Here is a 19,218-nt window from a genome sequence, read left to right as displayed (position 1 = left end):
ATATATATATATATATATATATATATATATATATATATATATATAGGAGAAAGCATTTTGGAATAATGAATTGATTTTGCAATTTGGATTTGCAGCTTTGACATTGGGGAGATTGAAGATGTCGATGGAGATTGGTTAGGTTAGCATGATTCTTTGGTTTTATCTCATATCATGCTTTTGAATCATGAGAGAAACATTATCTTTTTCCCAATCAATCAATATATATATATATATATATATATGAATCATTAGTATTTTATGAATATTTAGAAGAAGACTACATTCAATGATTTTGAAACCAAGATAGGATCTTTTTATGGATACCGTTCACAGATTTTACAACATACAAACAAAGAAATATTATATTTCCTAAAAAACCAGAAAAAATCTAGTTTACCATATGGCTTAGTTCTTAACAGCCTTCTTTTCCTTCGAAAGAAACTGATTGAGTGGCCAAGTGAGACGAGTGGTGGGTTAGAATTGAAGCGGGTATCTGTCAATGCAATCCAGCCATGGGCTCCTGGCGGGCTTGCGGTTGCGCCTCATTGAGCGCCAAACTAAAGAGTTGCACTTGAACCCAGACCCAAAAGCCAGCTGCCAAATCCGATCCCCTGACTTGACCCTGTCTTTGGCCTCCAAGTAAGCCAATTCGTACCAAATGCTGCTGCTGGAAGTGTTTCCGAATCGGTGAAGTGTCATTCTAGAAGCTTCCATGTTTCTCTCGCTAAGCTCAAGGTTCCTCTGTAACTCATTCAATACTCCTTTGCTGGCTGCATGCACACAGAAGTGCTCGAATGCTTGCTTGTAATCTGGAATGTATGGCTTCTTTGTGTTCGGTACTCCACTGCCGCCGCCGGAGGAGAAGAATTGCCTCCAGACTAGAGCTGCGAAGAAGAGGAGCTGCTCGGAGAAGGGCAAAACGAGAGGTCCCAGGGTTGTGATGTTGGTTTTGAGAGCTTCGCCTCCGATTTCCATTAGGTCTTTGCTGACTTTTAGGCCTTTGAATCCTTGCTCGTCTTCTTCCTGGTAAACACACCTGCCACCCACCATGGAACATTAAAGATCAAAAGCAGTTGACTGTTTAGTTATTTCATACCTAAAAAGGAACGAAACTACGACATCGCTGATAGCATTAACTATTGATTTTATAGTACATCAATTACCACTAAACTATATTAATATTGGTAGATTGATTTACAAATATCTTAGTGATGAACACTGAAAAAATGACTATCAAAACAATGATTTAAAATTAATTGACCTAAAATTACTTCGTAACATACGAAGAAGAAACTTTTTTTTGTTATGATTAACAGAATTTTCTTTTAATGTAATGCAACTACACAATTTATCATCGATAATACTTGAAAAAAAAGAGAAGTATAAATAATTCCTTGAATACTGTATATAGAACAAATGATTCTATTTAAAGATAACTTTTTTAACATTAGATGTATGGAATATATCAAATGATAATTAAAATTTTTAAATAAGATTTTTTTTTGTCACCCCTAATCAAATACTCTAAGACATAAATATTTCATGTTGGCAGTTGGATGATATAATGGACCTGAAAGAATACAGCTAGACAACATAAAAAGCCAATGAACCTAATAACAATTCTTGTTGGCAGTTGAAAGATGTCATAGGCCTGTAAATATACAGCCATATGACAAAATAAAAGTCCATTGACATAAGGCAACCACTGTTATATGGACCAAAAAAAACAGTGTGATTTTTACTATTTAAATATAATATTTTTATTACATTTGAAAGGAAACATTATATCTAAAAAATAAAACTAATAGCATTTTTGGTCCTCAACTCTTATTAGAAATAATAATTTAGTTTTTAAACCTTAATTTGTAACAATTTAATTTCTATAACTTTGTAAAAATTTTAGCACATAATCTATAATCTATAATATGTAACCATTTAATTTTAATACTTTAAAATTTGTAACAACAGAAGTATTGTTAAAATTTAATGGGTATAAAACTATAAAGATTAAATCATTATTATAAAAATTGACATCAAATTTTTTTAGGAACTTTTACAAATTTTAAAATGTAGAAACTAAAATATTTCATATTAAAATTTATTTACTCAATTGTTACAAATTTAAAACCACCAAATTACTATTTCAACAAAAAATAATTTTTATTAAACTTTAAAAATATTTTTTTTGGAAAATATGCTTTAAATATATATATGTTAAAATTAAACTCTTTACTTCCTTTTCAAAATTAAATGAAATGAAATTATTTAACAAAACAAATAGGAAAGAAAAGTGATCCCATTTCTTACGCCTTCCCTTCTGAACGCAAATAAAACTGAAAAAGACAACAAAGGGAAAACGAAAATGGAAAAGGAAGTACCTGAAGCTGCGATCATCAGCACCTTTGTGTGTACGAACGACGTGTTCGAGGCGGTACTTGGCACGGCGGTAGTCACGGCGGCGATTAGACAGGAGCACGGCAGAGCAGCCCATACGAAAATAGCAATTAGGAATAAGCATAGACCTGTCACGACCTTGGTACCAGTTATATCCTACAACCTCCGTACTAACGACGACGGCGTAATTATTAGGGTTAGACTGAAGCATATCGCGAGCCAAATCGATTGCAATAACACCGGCACTACATCCCATTCCGCCAAGGTTGTAACTCAAAATATTTCCCCTCATCTTGTAGTGGTTGATGATCATAGCTGAGAGAGACGGCGTCGGATTGAAGATCGAGCAATTGACGACAAGAACTCCGACGTCCTTTGTACGAATACGAGTCTTCTCAAAAAGCTCGTCGAGAGCGCCGAACATGACGACGGATGCCTCCGCTCGGCCTTCTTTCATAGTGGCACAGTTATCGGCGGACGCGATCACCGATTTTGGAATGTAGGTTTCATCGCCGATTCCCGATGACTCTAAAATCCTCTTCTGGAACTCTAGGCTTCCTTCGTCGAACTTGCCCGATTTTCGTGCTAGCTCTATGAATTCCTCCTTTGATACCTGTAAAATGCCAAGATTTTTTTAAAACAATTTCTAACACATGATTCTATTTAATTCTCATAAATTTATTGTTTATATTTTAAATTCGCAGGTTCCAAAATTCTACAAAATGTATTCTCAACTCTTATCCTCATCGAACGATTTCTACATTGCATGCATCATCACGCTGTTAGCTATAACTACACTCATAAATTAAAGCATCTTATTTCCTTTTTATGTAATGAAATTTAATTTAAATTTTAAAAAGAATTATTATAATTGATGGATGGACAGTTTTCATCAAGTACTTTTACAAATACGTAAAATTTCTAAATCAAAAGTAATTTACATGCTGACATTAAATAGTATTAATTAATAGTGCGAAATATCTGTTAAATTTAACACAAACAATAATAGCAGCTAACAATACTAATGTAATTTAAAAAGAAAAAGTGAAAGCTATCTATATATATTTTCCACCTAAAAAACACAAAATTAAGCAAAATATGCAAATAAAAGAACAATTGAGTACACACCTACCAATGATAGTCCTCTACTTGATGTGCCGTAGTTTTAGCGGCTAAAAAGTTTTAGTAGGAGCAATCAAAATATATCGCATCATAAGAAATTCATTTTGTTATGAAAACAAAGTTAAAGAAACACGACTTATTAATTTAGTTACAAACCAAACCAAATCGAAGCATATTGTGCAGTTCTCAAGAATGTTCAAATCCTTCACCACATTAAACAATAATCAATCAAAAGAAAAGAGATAGAGAGAAACGAAATCGAAAAGGAACTAACCTTGAAATCATCGGAAGGGTGAAAGCATGAAAAATCGATAAGATAGATAGATCTAGGGCGCGACATGAAGTAAACAGAGAGAGTGAAGACGAAGACAGCGAAGAAGGAAAGAACAGTTGCGAGATCGTAGCGAGCATCTTCCCAAAGCTTCCGCCAAATCTCCTCACGGCTAAGGCTTCCGACCTCGGCACTGAAGACGAGTACAAGGACTGGAACAGTAGCGAGATAAATGGCGTGGTTGATCAAATAATGGTAGCCTAATTTGACGTACTTGAGATTGACAGAGTGGAGAAAGTCCGGGAGACGGCGGCGGACTCTGACGGAGAAGGTGAGGGAGCCGGCGTTGGGGCCGGAGGATTCAATGCCGCGATTGACGATCTCGGTAGACAGAAGGTCTTGTTCGTTAGCCATGAGAAGAGCGTGAAAGTTCGTGAAAGAGAGAGATGGATTTGGGATTTTTGAGAGAGAGAATATAAAGAGGGAAAATGAAAAGAGGCGGGTGGGAATTAGTTATTGCTAACACCAACTCGGCGCCAAAGCAGTTGGGACGCATTCAACTCCCATTAATTCTTCATTACTTCCCAACTCTTTTCTTTCCCCCCACCTTTTATATTTTAAATAAAATTTTGTATTTATAACTTAATTAATTGAAATTTTTATTTTAAATAAAAATAATTAGAAATTCAAATCGATTGAATTAAAAAGTATATATATATATATAATTTTATAAAACAAAACCTCATTTCAATGAAAGTACTTAATGCCACTAAATAATGAACGTTCATAAAGAGAAAATTTATTACTAGTAGCCTAAACATGACCTAAAATCACATCGTGTCGATGTTTCTTATGTTTATGAGTTCACCATGGTGAATCATTATCTTCTCGGTAAATAAAATTTCTATCTTAAAAGAAATAATCATCAACATCCCTACTTGGTTGATATTTCTATCGACACTGACATCCACCCTCCACTTACTCGAATAGTTTATTCGATAGGCCCGAGGAAGGTCTTCAACCAAAAGCAAAGCAAACCACTAAGAATTTCTCAGCCACACTTCATAACTTGTTAGCTACTTAACAATGCATCNAAAAAAAAAAAAAAAAAAAAAAGGACTGAATTTAAAGCCAACCAGATATCTACCACACACTTACTCAGATAGTTAGTTCGTATAATGGCCGCCTTCACGGTTTGACAAACAAATTCTATGCATTCAATTTTGTCAACCAACGACAGTTGACCAGATGGACAATGAGTAAACTCATAAACACTATGTATTTAACCTCATTGTTATGAGTTAGGACACATTTTGTATGGCAAGAAATGCACCAAGAAACAAGTTTATCCACTTAATGTATTGCCATATATGCATCGTGTTGAGGATGGTTGGGAGGGAGTCCCACTTCGACTAATTAAGGGATTGATCGTGGGTTCATAAGTAAGGAACAGTATCTCCATTGGTACGAAGCTTTCTAAGGAAACCAAAAGCAAAGTCGTGAGAGTTTAGGTTCAAAGTGGACAATATCATACCATACATAGAGGTCCGTGATTCCTAACACATCTATCCGTACATTCCTTCAAGTACTTGATGATCATCCGGGAATTAGCTTAACAAATATATGGCAAACAGCCTAGATGATTTGTTTCTTCATTTGTCTAGTAAATAAACAGCATATATAAGAAACAGGACCACGGACCTTTCGGGTTGTTTCGACGCAGTAAATAGTCTGGAAAATTGCAGCCATCTTACAGCACTGTTTATGGAAGGTTTTGTTGGTTTTGTTCTTTCTGACTCGTGACTGTGGATGGCCGCATCTTTAGCTTAATGGTTGAATAATCTTACACTAACAGGTCAAAGAAGATCTTTAGAACGGATCCTGTTCAAATTGTAACAGGTAAGAGATCTTGCCACAACCCATTGCGCCAAGGAAGAGGAATAACCGTTTGAGAGAGCCTTTTCTATGCTGGAACGGCCCAGCTCTATATTGGCCCTGCCCTATCCCGGCCCAGCTCTATCAGAGAGAAGAGAAACATGACAGTCTACACGGTTGATCAATTGTTAGGAATCACGGACCTCCGTGATGGTATGATATTGTCCACTTTGAACATAAGCTCTCGTAGATTTCTTACTTATAAATCCATGATCATCCTCTACTAGCCAACGTGGGACTCCCCCCAACAATCCTCCCCTAAAGTCTATGTAGCCCTCGAACAGCCTCCCCTTAAGAGGCTCGACTCCTTTCTCTGGAGCCCTCGAACAAATTTACACCCTTTGTTCGACACATGAGTCACTTTTAACTACGCCTTCAAGGCTAGCAATTTCTTTGTTCTACATTTGAGGATTCTATTGACGTGACTAAATTAAGGGCATGACTCTGGTACCATGTTAGAAATCACGAACCTCCACAATAGCATGATATTGTCCACTTTGAGCATAAGCTCTCACGGGTTTGCTTTTGGTTTCCCCAAAAATCCTCATACCAATTGAGATGCATTTTTTACTTATAAACCCCCTGACCATCTTCTAAATTAGCCAACGTGGGACGCCCTCCCAACAATCCTCAACCCAAATTATAATTTTGAATAGAAAACCAATCCAAAGTACTCAATAATCTCACCAACATATTAAACCGATTAATTTTAGGACTTCTGTACAATACTTCACCTCACAAAGAAATGAACCCAATTCATTCTGATAATCAGTAAGAAAGAAACCTGAATGTCGAGATATTTATGTGGCAGATCCAACAACAAACAGGAAATAGCTATCAGCTATGATATGCATCTTCCCTCACTTGAGGATCCATTTCGCAGACATGACATGCAGCTCCATCCTCTGGTCACTAAATGACTCTGCAAGCAATTTGAGGAGTGAGGATCAAACAACCCATTTATACCTGTCAGAAAATCATTGCAAGTCCGAAATAAAACATCAATTATGTCAGTTTGACAGCATTGTCTTTGCATATGCATGACGAACTGAACAAATCCAAAGATTAGTAATTTGAACCTATATATAGATCTGTTCATTCGGCAAATCAAGTCATCCAAAACAATTACTTTCAATGCTGACTTAATATAGTACGTCATATCTTGTGCTTTGGATGGTGGATCACGTTCGAGATCTTGCACATGAATACAAACTACTCATCCATCAAGTAGTTTTTGAAAATCTAACACTGAGTTTACTTCATATTACCATTTATGGAAACTTCATAAAAGATTACAGAATTAACATACCTCAAGCAACAGTGAGATTTTTGGGAGAAATGTTCACTTCATGGTTCTGATCAAATGCAAGTCCTGCTGCTGGAGGGCCGAGCGTAACGTTGATATAGCATAAGTTATCTGTTAGTATGATAAGATACATAGATTGTTTCCAAATAGAACCGAACTGTTGGTTTCTTTCCTCCAGAAATCAATAAAGAAGATAGATTAAATTGATGCTCATGAAGATGCGGAATCCTTCTACCCACTGACAAGATCCCTAGTTTCCATTTCAGTTGTATTGGCATCTAATGCAGCCTCCTCTGAACAATCAGTATCCTCCATATCCTGCTCAGAGTCATACTCAGCCAAAGCCAAACTGTTGTCCTCCATTTCAGAAGTGTCGTCAAAAGTTTTAATCCTTTTTCGCTTTCCTCTATAACCAGCGAGGCTCAAAACCTTCTCCTTCCAAAGAACCAAAGGGCATTTATCAATCAACTCCGGCCCTTCATAAGCTTCTGTCAAGAAAACACTAAATCTTTTACCCCTCTCTGAAACATAGAATATCCCAACATGCTTCAAAAGAAGTCTCATTAGCTTCTGAGGCATCACAAGTTCCCGCCTAAAGTGGGTAAGGTGATCAGTAACTAGTCTCTTCTCCATGGTGAAGTTAAGCAACTCGTGCATAACAGCAACAGCCCTTTTATCAAATTCTAGTGAGCCAGCTTTTAGCTCCCTTGCATCGGCATATGGAGATAAATAAGACCTTTTCTGGAAGTGATCAATTTTCCCTCCATATCTATACATCTTCTTGTAATTGGAAGGAAATTTCAAGGGAAAAGGAAGTGAAAGCAAACCTGGGGTATGAGTTGCAGTGCTCTCAGTCACACCCATCAACTTCTTCTCCAGCTCTGTTATAGCCCAGGCAGGATTCCAAGAAACAAGCTCCAAGTATTCACGTTCATCTTCACACTTCACCAACTTAAATAGTTCAGGGTAATCATTCACCCATTTGGCTCGAAAATCAATTGGAAGCCCAAAATCTCTTCTGAAATGAGCAATCTTGTCCACCGGAAGCCGCTTATTCACTGACATCATCAAAAACCTGGTAACATACTCGGCAGCCTTGTCAGCGTGTTGTTCAATTATCGTCTCCTCCTCTTCCATCAAATCTTCGGCTTGTTTAGTCATTCCACACCACAATATGCCCCTCTGATCCTTGTACAGTTCAAACAGTTTAGGGGATTTTCGAATGAAGTCCGCGATCTTGTGCGGTTTCGGGAGATTGATTTGTCTCCGATATTGCTCTAAATTCCTAACTGGAATTATCATCTCAGGCTCTTGCTTGAGGGTTTCGATCAAGAAGAGTACCTTGTAAGCTACCTTCCATTTTTCCGTCGCGATTTCAAGAGCTTGCACCCTCTTCAAGCGGCTTCTATCTTGAACGCGTTTACTGCTTGTCATCGACCGGATTTGTGACCACGACGACCACAAGTCCACAAAACGATGTCTGCATACATAATTTGCAAACTCATTCAAGCAAAAAAATGGAAGATGACGAGAAGAATTCACATTGTACCCATTCGAGACCAAGGCCTTCGAAGAATTGGCAATCCGAACAGCCATAAACATGGATGAAGTCTGCCAATGCAACGTCCCTCCCAAAGTGTTTGAGAAAATGCCGAAGAGAGAAGGGCGATTGCTTTAGCAACCAGTAACGGCGGCTTCGCGCCTTAAGTTCGATTCGACAGGGCGAGTAAGGAATGTTCGCAAAAGGCCGAGTAGTAAAGGCCCATTTGAGACATGGGCCTCAACTCTTCACTACGGCCTGCTTGAATTGAATTCAATAGTGACGTCACTCCTAGGAATATTGCCCTTTGCCTTTAAATTTCTTCCACATTTGGTCCCATAAAAACATTATAGTTTTATTATATATAAATGATAAAATGTTAATACTGGATGATGAAACTCCCACCTCCGCTAATTTAAGGAAATGATCATGAGTTTATAAACAAATAATACTATCTTCATTAGTATAAGGCCTTTTGGGAAAGTCCAAAGCAAAGACATGAGAGGTTATACTCAAAGTGGACAATATCATATCATTGTGGAGAGTCGTGTTCGTCTAACATGGTATCAGAGTCATGCCCTGAACTTAGTCGTGCCAATAGATTGGTAAATCCTCAACCCTATCCATAATTTTAAAACGTGTCTATTATGGAGAGGGTTAACCCTACTCTGACTAGTATCTTGCACCGTCTGATGACTGATTCTAATACCATTTGTAAACCTACTGTTAGTAGACATTGTTCGTTTTAGCCCATTACGTATTGTTGTCTGACTTTCGTTTTAAAAAACATCTCTAGAGAGAAATTTTCACACGCTTATAAAGAATGTTTCATTTCCCTCTCCAACCAAAAAATAATTTTACAATTCACTCTCTTATGAACCTAACGTTCTCGTTGGTGCACTGGCCCGCACATAAATCCTAAATCCTAAACTCTACGCCCTAAATCACATAGAGTATGCTTTTGATTTTTAAAGTTTAGGGCGATTTTTTGTTTTAATTTTGAAATTGTGGGATAAAAAAACAGAAATGTCCTGAAAATTGAAAGGGTCAAACTTATAATAATGGGGTCCGGGTCCCGTCTTAGTTGGACTTAAATTTTGATCGCCGCAACGCAAAATAGCTGCGCGGCTTGGTCGTCGCTGCCATTTTCATATTTGGACTGTTGACACTCCAAATTAAGCACGAGTTTTTATTTTATTTTATTTTATTTTATTTTATTTTATTTTATTTACACTTCACCACCTCTTCTCTTTTAATAATATTACAACAACCATTTCCACGTCATCCATTACCCTTCTTCCTTTTTCAGAACCGTCACGCCTTTTCTTCATTTTTGGCACCGTCAAAGTCCAAAGTCCTTCATCAAATTGACATATATATATATACATAATAGAATAAAATAGAATAATTTGAAATTTATTGTCGACATGTCAATAAATATATATATATATAATTTAATTTAATAGAATAATTTGAAATTTTGTTCGACCTGTCACTATATTCATTACTATTTTTCGTAAACGAGTATTAAACATTAATTTTAGAAATTAATTAATATTTTTTATATATTTTTTAAACATTGTAGCACACGAAGATTATTTAATACAAATAGATATAGTTGTTCACTTCTATTTAAAAATATATATAAATAAGAGATTTAAATTAAGCTACCAAAAACTAAAATAAACGAAAAAATCAATGAAAAAACGAGTATTTTAGAGTTGATTTTACCTATTGAAATAGCGGTTTATTTATTCTGTAACTTTATATTTTTAAGGTTATAGTTGACTCTCAGTAAATATATATAAAAATAAAGAGTAATATAAATATACGTATTGATTTAATCAGAAAATAAAAATAATTTATTATTAATTTTAAAACTTTTTTTAATCAGATAAATATGGATGGATAACGATATTTCAGAATATTAATATTTATTTTATTTATTTTATTGACATAATAATTTAAATAAAAACAAATAAATTGAAAACATTTAATATAATGGTTATTTTTAAAACTCACGTGGTAATTTAAATCATTGTTCCGCGTTTCTGTTTACGCCATTGTCGTCTTCTTCCTTGAGCTCTCTCTCTACTCAAAATCTACTCGTTTTGTCCATTTCCTATTTAAACTCCAAAATCCTCTCCCCTTTTTAACTATCTTCAAATTGCCCTTACCTAGCTACCGAACCTGAACTCGAACCCGAACCTGTCTTAGGCTCGGATTGGGTAATGGAGGACCGTCGTAGCTCGGGCAATGAAACGGACGACAAGTCGGATCAGAATCTAAAGTACAAAGGCGTTAGAAAGAGAAAATGGGGGAAATGGGTGTCAGAAATTCGGCTACCCAATAGCCGTGACCGAATTTGGTTGGGTTCTTATGACAAACCCGAACAGGCGGCGCGTGCTTTCGACGCGGCTCAGTTCTGTCTGCGTGGTCCCCGCGCGAAGTTTAATTTTCCTGACAGTCCACCGGAGATTGAAGGTGGGGACCGACTTACGGCTCAGGAGATTCAGGCCGCGGCTGCCAAGTTTGCGGGCGAGCACGGTGGAGACGAAGGAGGTGATGGGTATTGTAATGATGAAGCTGTGGCGGGGGAATATTCTTGTGGGGCGGTTGATGGCGGAGATGGGGGCGGCGGTTGGCCGGTTTGGGACTTGTTGGACGGTGGTTCGGGATTGGGGTTTGATAATATTATGGGTGGGAACGCAATGATTTGTGATGAAGATATTAGTTTTGGGGTGGAAGAACATATGGAGGAGGATGAGTTTGGTGATGGTGGAGGCTATTTTTATCACGAGCCTAATTTCCTATGGAACTTTGATGATCATTAACCCTATATTGCCCTTCAAACGAAAATAAAAAGATGCCTATAAGCTAGGGTTGGGTCATTGGCAAAATTTAGCTTTTATGTATAATATTACACCAAAACTAAATTCAAATATACCAAGNAAAAAAAAAAAAAAAAAAAAAAAAAAAAAAAAAAAAAAAAAAAAAAAATCACTTAAACCTGTGTGTTCATAAAATTTTGGGTCCACTTCCACTTGTGAGACGATAGTTGCATTTTGTCATATTCGAGTTAAGTCAAGATGGTCACCGTAGTTGTAGTAGTGTGATGTGTGTTATTTTTATGTTTAAATCGAATTAAAGTAGCTGTAACATGAGAGATAAATGAATATACAAAATTATTAAATAAATGGTGGATCACTTTGGATGATGAGAGTCCCACATCGGCTAATTTAGGGAATGATCACGAATTTATAAACAAAGAATATTCTCTCCATTGATGTGAGACCATGAGAGCTTATGTTCAAGATGAACGATATCAGAGATTGACATTTTTTTTTTTGAGTAATTCTTGGTAAGTCTCTTGAACTTTGAGTTCAATACACAATTATCAAGGAAAAAAAAGGTTTATTGGTTAAAAAAACACTTTTTGTTATTAAATTAAGCACAATTTAATTATTAAATTTTTGTTTGTAGTGATTTATTTAATTAATTTTAATTTTATAACAATTTAGTATCTAAGTTTTTGCATGTAACGATTTAATTTTTATGATGAAAATTTTCATCAAGTATCAAATTTTATCATATAATGACTTAGTTTATTAGTAAAATGACTAAATTATATTTTTATAAAAGTTGATAATTAAAAGTTTGTTTTTTTTTAATACAAAATAATAGTAAAACAAGTCACTATTTTTAAAATGAAATTATTAGAAGTAGATTAGGATACAAACAGTTGGATTTTGTCATTGGTTAAAATTATAACTTTTGGTTTTTAAAAAATTTGTAATATTATCTTTATATTTTATAAATATTTAAAAACTATTACTATAAGAATGTAAAATTAAGACTTAGAATAGGTGTTAATAACCTAAAGTGAAAATTGGAACTCGAGGACTGCACCGTCTTAGATTTTCCATCTAAAATTAATTTCTTTCTTAAAATATTTAGAAATTCGGCCAATTATTGTCATAAATTCTCAATTTTTCAGTCATGTGGAGAAATTTGACCAGTAATTGATTTGACCATTGACAATGATATTAATTTCCCTTTTGAAAAAAAGTCCATGTGCACGTGTCAACAAACATTTTTTTTGTTTTTTCGATAATAATATAAAATACTATAAATTATTTTTCAGTTTTATTAATTTACATTTTAAACAAATTTTCGTTAAATTTTTGTAAATTGTTGCAATTTTGACTAATCATCAATATGAGTTAATAAAATTAATACAATGCCTTGAGTTTAGAAAAGTACATTGTTTACAAATATTTCAAAAAAATATTATTTTTTTAGCCCGATAATTGAAGTATTAACTTATAAATAATATAAAAATCAAAGAGACACTGACACAACATTAGTTATTCAATTGAATATCAAGGGATTTTTCATTTTCCTTTCTAAACTATCAATTTAACAATAACTCAATTAATAAAAAATATCAAGTTACCTCGACGAAAGAGGACCAAATAGTATTCGATAGGAAGTCATCTTCGCGACACAATTACGACCATTAGGTGCCAACAATATTGGCATGGTTGGCAAGACAAACCTTGTAAAGCAGAAGCAGTTTACTATAATCAGATGGGTATATAAAATGGCTATCTAAAAGAGGGTCAATAGTGGTTAAATTGTTGAACTTACGTGAATCTGCAGATTTGATTCAGCCGGAGCCACAAACAGTTCTACTGAGCCCATTTCATTTATGCAGCGGTTGGAGAACGTGAGAGAACCATCCATTGGGAGTGTGGTGAACAAATCAAGATGACAAAAGCGAGATCATGGCACGGGCTGAGTCAGGTCCATGATTATTCACACTTGGTATTATGTTTACAGGAGAGACAAGCTTTACAAAATCCTTCAGTTCTGAGAAGCTGCTATGCTCACTATATGGCACTTCGTATCTGTATAAAACATAAACACAGCTCTTGTTTGATGGTTAAGACTTGAATATGAAGACCAATTCAAGTTAGTTATCAAATCTATCTTTGCTGAAATGAAGCAGCAGAGAAGTTTTTAAGCATTCAATAGTAGAGTTAAAAGATGTAAATTTGTAACAGTCCAAACCCACCGATAACAGATATTGTCCTCTCAAGATTTTAAAACGCGTCCGTTAGAGAGAGGTTTCCACGTCCTTAATAAAGAATCTTTTGTTCTCTCTCCAACCGACGTGGGGATCTCACAAAACTTCGCATCCGTTAGAGAGAGGTTTCCACATCCTTAATAAGGAATCTTTTGTTCTCTCTCCAACCGACTTTGTTCTCTCTCCAACCGACTTTGTTCTCTCTCCAACCGACTTTGGATCTCACAAAACTTGAGTATTTCTTTCTATGGTACTCCTAGCGTCAATTTACTACTCAAATGAACTAGACCAAATAACGAAGAGATTACCTTATAATTGTACCTTGCTGCGACCTTCTTCCAGGAGATTTCTTCTTTCCTTTTGAAAGTGCCCAGCCGGTGGGAGAGAAAGCAACTATAAGACTGAATCGACTCTGAATGCAACAAAATCAACCAATCAGTAATTACATGCAATGGAAATCGGTAAGTGAATTGCAATCATTTGAAACATGCAAATGGGGATACTATAAATCCTACTAAAACGAGGATTTAATGGCTATACTCACTGCATATTGATTTGATAAATGCTTCAGTCGCTTGAAGCTCGCAAGTGTCCACAGAGGTACGACATGTATGTGACTTTCCCGTTCATTCACTGTAAACCACTGCATGTCCTCCGCTGAGAACCCCAAGCATTTCAAAATGCGTAACTTTGCTGAACTTACATACACCTTCTTGCGCAGAACGCGGGCAACTTCCAAAAAAAGTCGTTCCTTTCCTGTTAGGAATAGCTGAAGATATTTAGTAGTCCGTGCCACCTTTTAAAACAAATTTAGAAACAGAAAGAGAAGCCATAAGTATATCCCATGACCAACAACATGAAGAAAAAAAAAATGCAGGCCATGAAGTCACAGCACGAAGTTAAAGCTAAGACTGAAATTTAAAGCCAAATTTTACCGATGGTATAACATCCAATCAGGAAAAGGGTTTTAGGGTTGAAAGTTTCAGCTTGAATGGCATCAATTACAAACTGTATAACGGTCTCCTGCTTCGGGAAATCATACTGCAGCAAGTAATCGAATAAAGCGAGTTAAACGGTAATCACAAATCATAAGAAATGGGAAAAAACAGCACTAACACTTGTATGTCCGTGGGGGCCTTTGGAACATGGGCAGAAGTACAAGGAACATTATATGTAGATGGATACGTCTAATGATATATATGTGTGGGTGTGTGTGTTGAAGAAGAAGAGAAACAATTTCATTGATAAGTGAAATAACAGGATAAAGATCCCCAGTGCAAGTAATAAAATTTGAGTCCACATAAACTCAAGAATGGGATTTTAGTTGAGCAGTCTCCATTTACTCAACGCTATGACCATACACATGCTGGTTTGCAGACGCCCACCTACGATTAATGACTTTGACTTCAGAGTCGAAGCACAGTTTTGCCTCAAACATTATGATTCTAAGCCTTAAATTAGCTAATATTTCTTTTGAGACGAGAAGCAAAGTACTTTAAATATATCAGTAACCAAAGTAAAAAAGCTAACCCCATTCCCCAATAATAGAGTTACCTGTGGATCACAATACGTGGTATCAAGGATCAGAGTATGGATACGACATGTTTGAAAAACCGACAAGCTTCCCATTTGCTCGCAATATCGGAAGTCCCCTGTATGTAGAACAGCCTGCATGACGGAAGAAAAGTTGATCACCAAATAGTATATGAAAAGGGATGATGAGTGATTAGAATAAAAAAGGTAATTTGGACCACACCTTACCACTGGGTGGTTCAAAGAGTATGATTATTGAACCAGGGCAATGATTAGCATCAAAACAGGTTACATCTGTTCCCGCAATGTTAACTTTTTGGTTGAGAGGTAAAACTTGTAACCTTTCCCATGGGATTCCAAGCTTCATGTTTACCAGCTTTGCCGTAATAGGCGAACAATAAATCATTCCATGACGAAATGACTTTGTTAAACCTTGATAATCTGCATAAAGATCACATTTGATGTCGGAGAAAAAAAAACGATTCTGTTAACAAAAATTTGGACATTTCCTATCCCTTTAACACATTAAGACTTGCAGCTTTAAATTTGTGGGTAGAAAAATGAAAATATCCATCTCAAAGTTGTTGCAAACATTAAGGAATCGAATGGCGATATGTGACCAGAAATATAAAGATCTAACAAGCTAACCTCATTAATCCGTTGCAATGAGACACATGAGTAATACTCAAAATGGATAGTACAACACAGACACGCGACAACCAAGTTTAAAAAGCTATATCCTTCATGCATATGATAATATTCAAAAAACAATTTCATAGAAGTTGGAAATATGGTAAATGCATAGGCAAATTAATGGTAGAAACATGTTTCATAGTTTATGAAGAAAACCCAAACTAATTAAACGAACAAATCAACGCTTATAAAAGATATTATTTTTAAAATAAAATAAAAATTTGACAAAAGATCCTCTACTCAAGACAGCAAGCCCTTATTCTTCTGTACATCTTTTATTATGTGAACAGCTAATCATAACATGACTACAAATATTTGAACACCTGCAAAATGTATTCAAAATTATAAATCACCTAATACCCGACAAAATAGACACGTGTCAAAATGTAAAGCATCCTATGTGAGTAGCTCGCAAAGACACCAGGTATATTAGAATGTATGATGTGAAAAGGGACATTACACTACTCAAAATAAAGTTTTCATGCTTCATATTTTAACCATATACATCATAACATAAAGGAAAGAAACAAAGAAATAAAGGTATTTAACAAATCTAAATTTTGCACATGGTAAATGTAAGTTTAGCCTAATTATTGAAAACAAACATGTTTCACACACATACTCAAACAAAGTAGAGAAATACCGATTATGTTGGATTTCTTCAGCAATTTTTCATTTAATACTAAGAAGTGACTGCCTCAGACTAAAATGCAACAGTGAAAAAGAGAGAACTAATTTCAACTTACGATCCATGTGAAAGTGAGTAAGAAACCAATGGGAACAGTCTCCTCTAAGATGTTGAAAAGCATCCTGCAGATATAACAATATGTAGCACTTAACAATGGAATTTGTCATAACCATTCTTTTAACAAGAAGTAGTAATATCGAAATGTATTGAACAGGAATAAAGACGATCTCCATAAAGACATTATTTTCTTTCTCACCCAAAGGCCATGTTAATCCCAATACATACAATTCCTAATATATATATATAAACGAATAAAGCATTAACGGACAACAAACAACTGTTCATCAAATTAGAATTACTCACCACTCTAAATGGCGTCCCCGGTATACAACTCCAGACTGGAACAGTCCCAAGCTTCCCATTTCTTACATTTCTCTTTGCAGTTTTACTTTTATCTTTGTTAAGAGAGTCAGGTAGCTTTTTTCCCACATCTCTCTGACCAGTAGAAATGCTGCATGCATTCTTCTTATTAGTGGCAAAGCCTGGGAAATAATCAGTAATCAACTTGTTCGTAGGTGTTCTATTAGTTCCATTGGTTGATCCTTCACACCCATCTGAACCATTGTTACTATGTTTCCCAGTACCAGAAGGGGCATGTGTATTCGTGCAAGTTTCAACTGCAGAAGATTCTTTTCTGAGTTCGGACAAAGCACGTGTGATCTTCCTTCGGGGGCCAAGTGCAGTAATACCCACATTATTGAGATCCTTCAAAGTAGAGATTAGCAAAAATCAGTGTCCAAAAACAAAGAGATTGATAGAGTGAATTGGAGAATGCTCACCCAAAAAGGAAGGGGAATTTTTTTTTTTTTTATATATTTAGATGAACTTTATCATGAATCCATTTCTTACGATGAATGAATGACTATCATGAAGTAGCAATTAGCTGCTTATGACAAAATAAATTAACCATGCAGAACATCTCAGGGACAACAATTCATACAATAAACCTTGAAGAAGCACACCTCATCAGTCAACCACTGTAATGTTTCCCAATCGATCTCCTCTCTAACAAAAATATCTTCATATTTCGATAAACCGAGATCATGCAACCATTTGAGAACAGTTGAAAATCTGGAATTATCAGCATATTGTTGAGGCCCTGAAGCTTGCTTTTTATCAGGGGTGTGAGCAGTCTGCACGTGAAATTTCAGATTCAAAATTATCAAGACATGGACATATGATAGCTCATAGTGTAATCCATTTCCAATAAACAAGCCTTAAGTGACAAAATATAAACGTTTAAGCTGAAGTTTGCAAAAACCCCATCCCATAAGTTCCCACTAGTAGCAAGCAGATAGAAAAATGGCAGGGAAATACTGAAGCAAGAAGAAATTTACATCACGGATAGGAGCATCGTTCAGCAAACGATTTTGTATAGGCACCCAATAGCATTAATGTCAAAATTATAAAGAAGAACAAAAACCAAAAAACAGTTCAGACTTGTAAAGTGGATAAAGTCATATAGACTCACAGTTTGAGCTTGGGCGTCCTCTTTGTCAATACAATCATTTGTGTGTACAAGACGTTGCTCGTCGCTAAGATCAGAAATATCAACTCCACAAAGAGGACATTGAATCAGATCTTCATCCACTGGAAAATATGATTCCTCAGTACCAAATCCCACTCCACTAATACGGTCTTCCTCATCCAGTTGCGAATGCAGATTAAGCAACAAGTCTAGCTCCTTATCCGACTCAAAATCATCACTGCTCTCCTTGTCAACTCCACTGCCACCGACTCCAACATCGCAATCTACTCTCGAATTCATCAACCTAGATTCAATCGAATTGAGTAAGTAGCCCCCCTTTACCTTCGACCCCTTACATTCATCCGTACCACCATAAAAATCACCATCCCCATCAAATATCTCCTCTACCGAGTTTGCATCATGAGTTTCGTAACTGCAGCCAACCATGCTCGGCTGTATCAAATCCAAACTGCAACCCAAATCCATTTCCGACGAACCGAATACTTCACCATCATCCAAAGCAGCAGCGCCATCGTGTCTATCAAAATTTGGCTTAAATCCGACGTCGCAATGTATGTTTACCTGTCCAGTGGTCGTCGGAGTAGAACGCTTCGGCCTCTTGGAAGCGCGAATGTGGAGCGATAAGTCGGAGGTCGTTAAGGGTTTTTGCGAGGTTGAAAATCGCGATGAGAGAACTGTCTGAGTGGAAGGAAGAAGATCGTCGTCATCGCCAGCATTAGTAGGTGTGTGGAATTGAGGTAACTGGGATGCAGAGGACTGGTGACGGCGGTGGACGGCGGCGTTGACGGGGGGCATGAGAACTGAGCAACAATCTACGAAGACTAAATTGAACTGAGGGCGAAGGAAGATGGAACCAGAGAGGGTTGTGGAAATCGAGTATTTTGAATTGGTGGCGCAGAGGAAGTGGAGGGAAGTTTGGATTTAGAGCCAATTTTGCAGATGGCTTCTCTTGGACGCTTCAACACTTGAAAGCAAGGATCCGCCGCGGAGATGGACCAACCCGCCTTCTAATTTATAAATTAAATTTTAAAAAATGTCAAATAATTGTTACATTTATTTTTATAATTTTATGAAATTTTAAATCTAACATTTTTATAA

The 19,218-nt window shown here is 36.0% G+C and overlaps 4 protein-coding genes and 1 long non-coding RNA gene across 9 annotated transcripts in view; 2 read left to right on the top strand and 3 right to left on the bottom strand.

The window, feature by feature from the left end:
- Positions 1-239, top strand: part of LOC111796698 — a 646-nt gene extending 407 nt beyond the window's left edge. Inside the window, exon 2 of the long non-coding RNA XR_002815401.1 lies at positions 96-239. This is a non-coding gene — a long non-coding RNA (uncharacterized LOC111796698). The remainder of the gene's footprint in view (positions 1-95) is intronic.
- Positions 240-287: 48 nt separating this feature from the next.
- Positions 288-4,265, bottom strand: LOC111796697 (3-ketoacyl-CoA synthase 10-like). The gene is made up of 3 exons (XM_023679438.1): positions 3,791-4,265; positions 2,379-3,007; positions 288-1,036 (listed from the first exon to the last, which is right to left on the bottom strand). The coding sequence occupies exons 1-3, from the start codon at positions 4,199-4,201 to the stop codon at positions 475-477; spliced, it is 1,602 nt and encodes a 533-aa protein (XP_023535206.1). The 5' UTR covers positions 4,202-4,265; the 3' UTR covers positions 288-474.
- Positions 4,266-6,393: 2,128 nt separating this feature from the next.
- On the bottom strand, positions 6,394-8,715 carry LOC111796452 (protein WHAT'S THIS FACTOR 1 homolog). Of its 5 annotated transcripts, none has more exons than XM_023679058.1 (3): positions 7,032-8,715; positions 6,802-6,916; positions 6,394-6,688 (listed from the first exon to the last, which is right to left on the bottom strand). In XM_023679058.1, exon 1 carries the CDS (start codon positions 8,628-8,630, stop codon positions 7,260-7,262), a length of 1,371 nt encoding a protein of 456 aa, XP_023534826.1. In that variant the 5' UTR covers positions 8,631-8,715; the 3' UTR covers positions 6,394-6,688; positions 6,802-6,916; positions 7,032-7,259. The 5 variants fall into 5 exon arrangements, with proteins under 5 accessions (XP_023534826.1, XP_023534828.1, XP_023534827.1 ...); XM_023679060.1 differs by lacking the exon at positions 6,802-6,916 and having other exon boundaries at positions 7,032-8,210; positions 8,370-8,715; XM_023679059.1 differs by lacking the exon at positions 6,802-6,916 and having other exon boundaries at positions 7,032-8,508; positions 8,578-8,715.
- A 2,044-nt stretch (positions 8,716-10,759) lies between these two features.
- On the top strand, positions 10,760-11,454 carry LOC111797736 (ethylene-responsive transcription factor ERF017-like). The gene has a single exon (XM_023680846.1). The coding sequence runs from the start codon at positions 10,800-10,802 to the stop codon at positions 11,400-11,402; it is 603 nt and encodes a 200-aa protein (XP_023536614.1). The 5' UTR covers positions 10,760-10,799; the 3' UTR covers positions 11,403-11,454.
- Positions 11,455-12,924: 1,470 nt separating this feature from the next.
- LOC111797749 (DNA cross-link repair 1A protein) lies at positions 12,925-19,122 on the bottom strand. Its single transcript, XM_023680871.1, has 11 exons — positions 18,103-19,122; positions 17,594-17,764; positions 16,935-17,336; positions 16,630-16,693; positions 15,414-15,631; positions 15,212-15,325; positions 14,593-14,698; positions 14,202-14,413; positions 13,966-14,069; positions 13,219-13,478; positions 12,925-13,126 (listed from the first exon to the last, which is right to left on the bottom strand). The coding sequence occupies exons 1-10, from the start codon at positions 18,913-18,915 to the stop codon at positions 13,334-13,336; spliced, it is 2,349 nt and encodes a 782-aa protein (XP_023536639.1). The 5' UTR covers positions 18,916-19,122; the 3' UTR covers positions 12,925-13,126; positions 13,219-13,333.
- Between the last annotated feature and the right edge of the window lie 96 nt (positions 19,123-19,218).

The sequence above is a fragment of the Cucurbita pepo genome, chromosome LG06, assembly GCF_002806865.2.
Source record: "Cucurbita pepo subsp. pepo cultivar mu-cu-16 chromosome LG06, ASM280686v2, whole genome shotgun sequence".
NCBI lineage: Eukaryota > Viridiplantae > Streptophyta > Magnoliopsida > Cucurbitales > Cucurbitaceae > Cucurbita > Cucurbita pepo.
The sequence above is the reverse complement of the archived record's forward strand: the minus strand, read 5'-3'. Positions and strand labels throughout refer to the sequence as shown.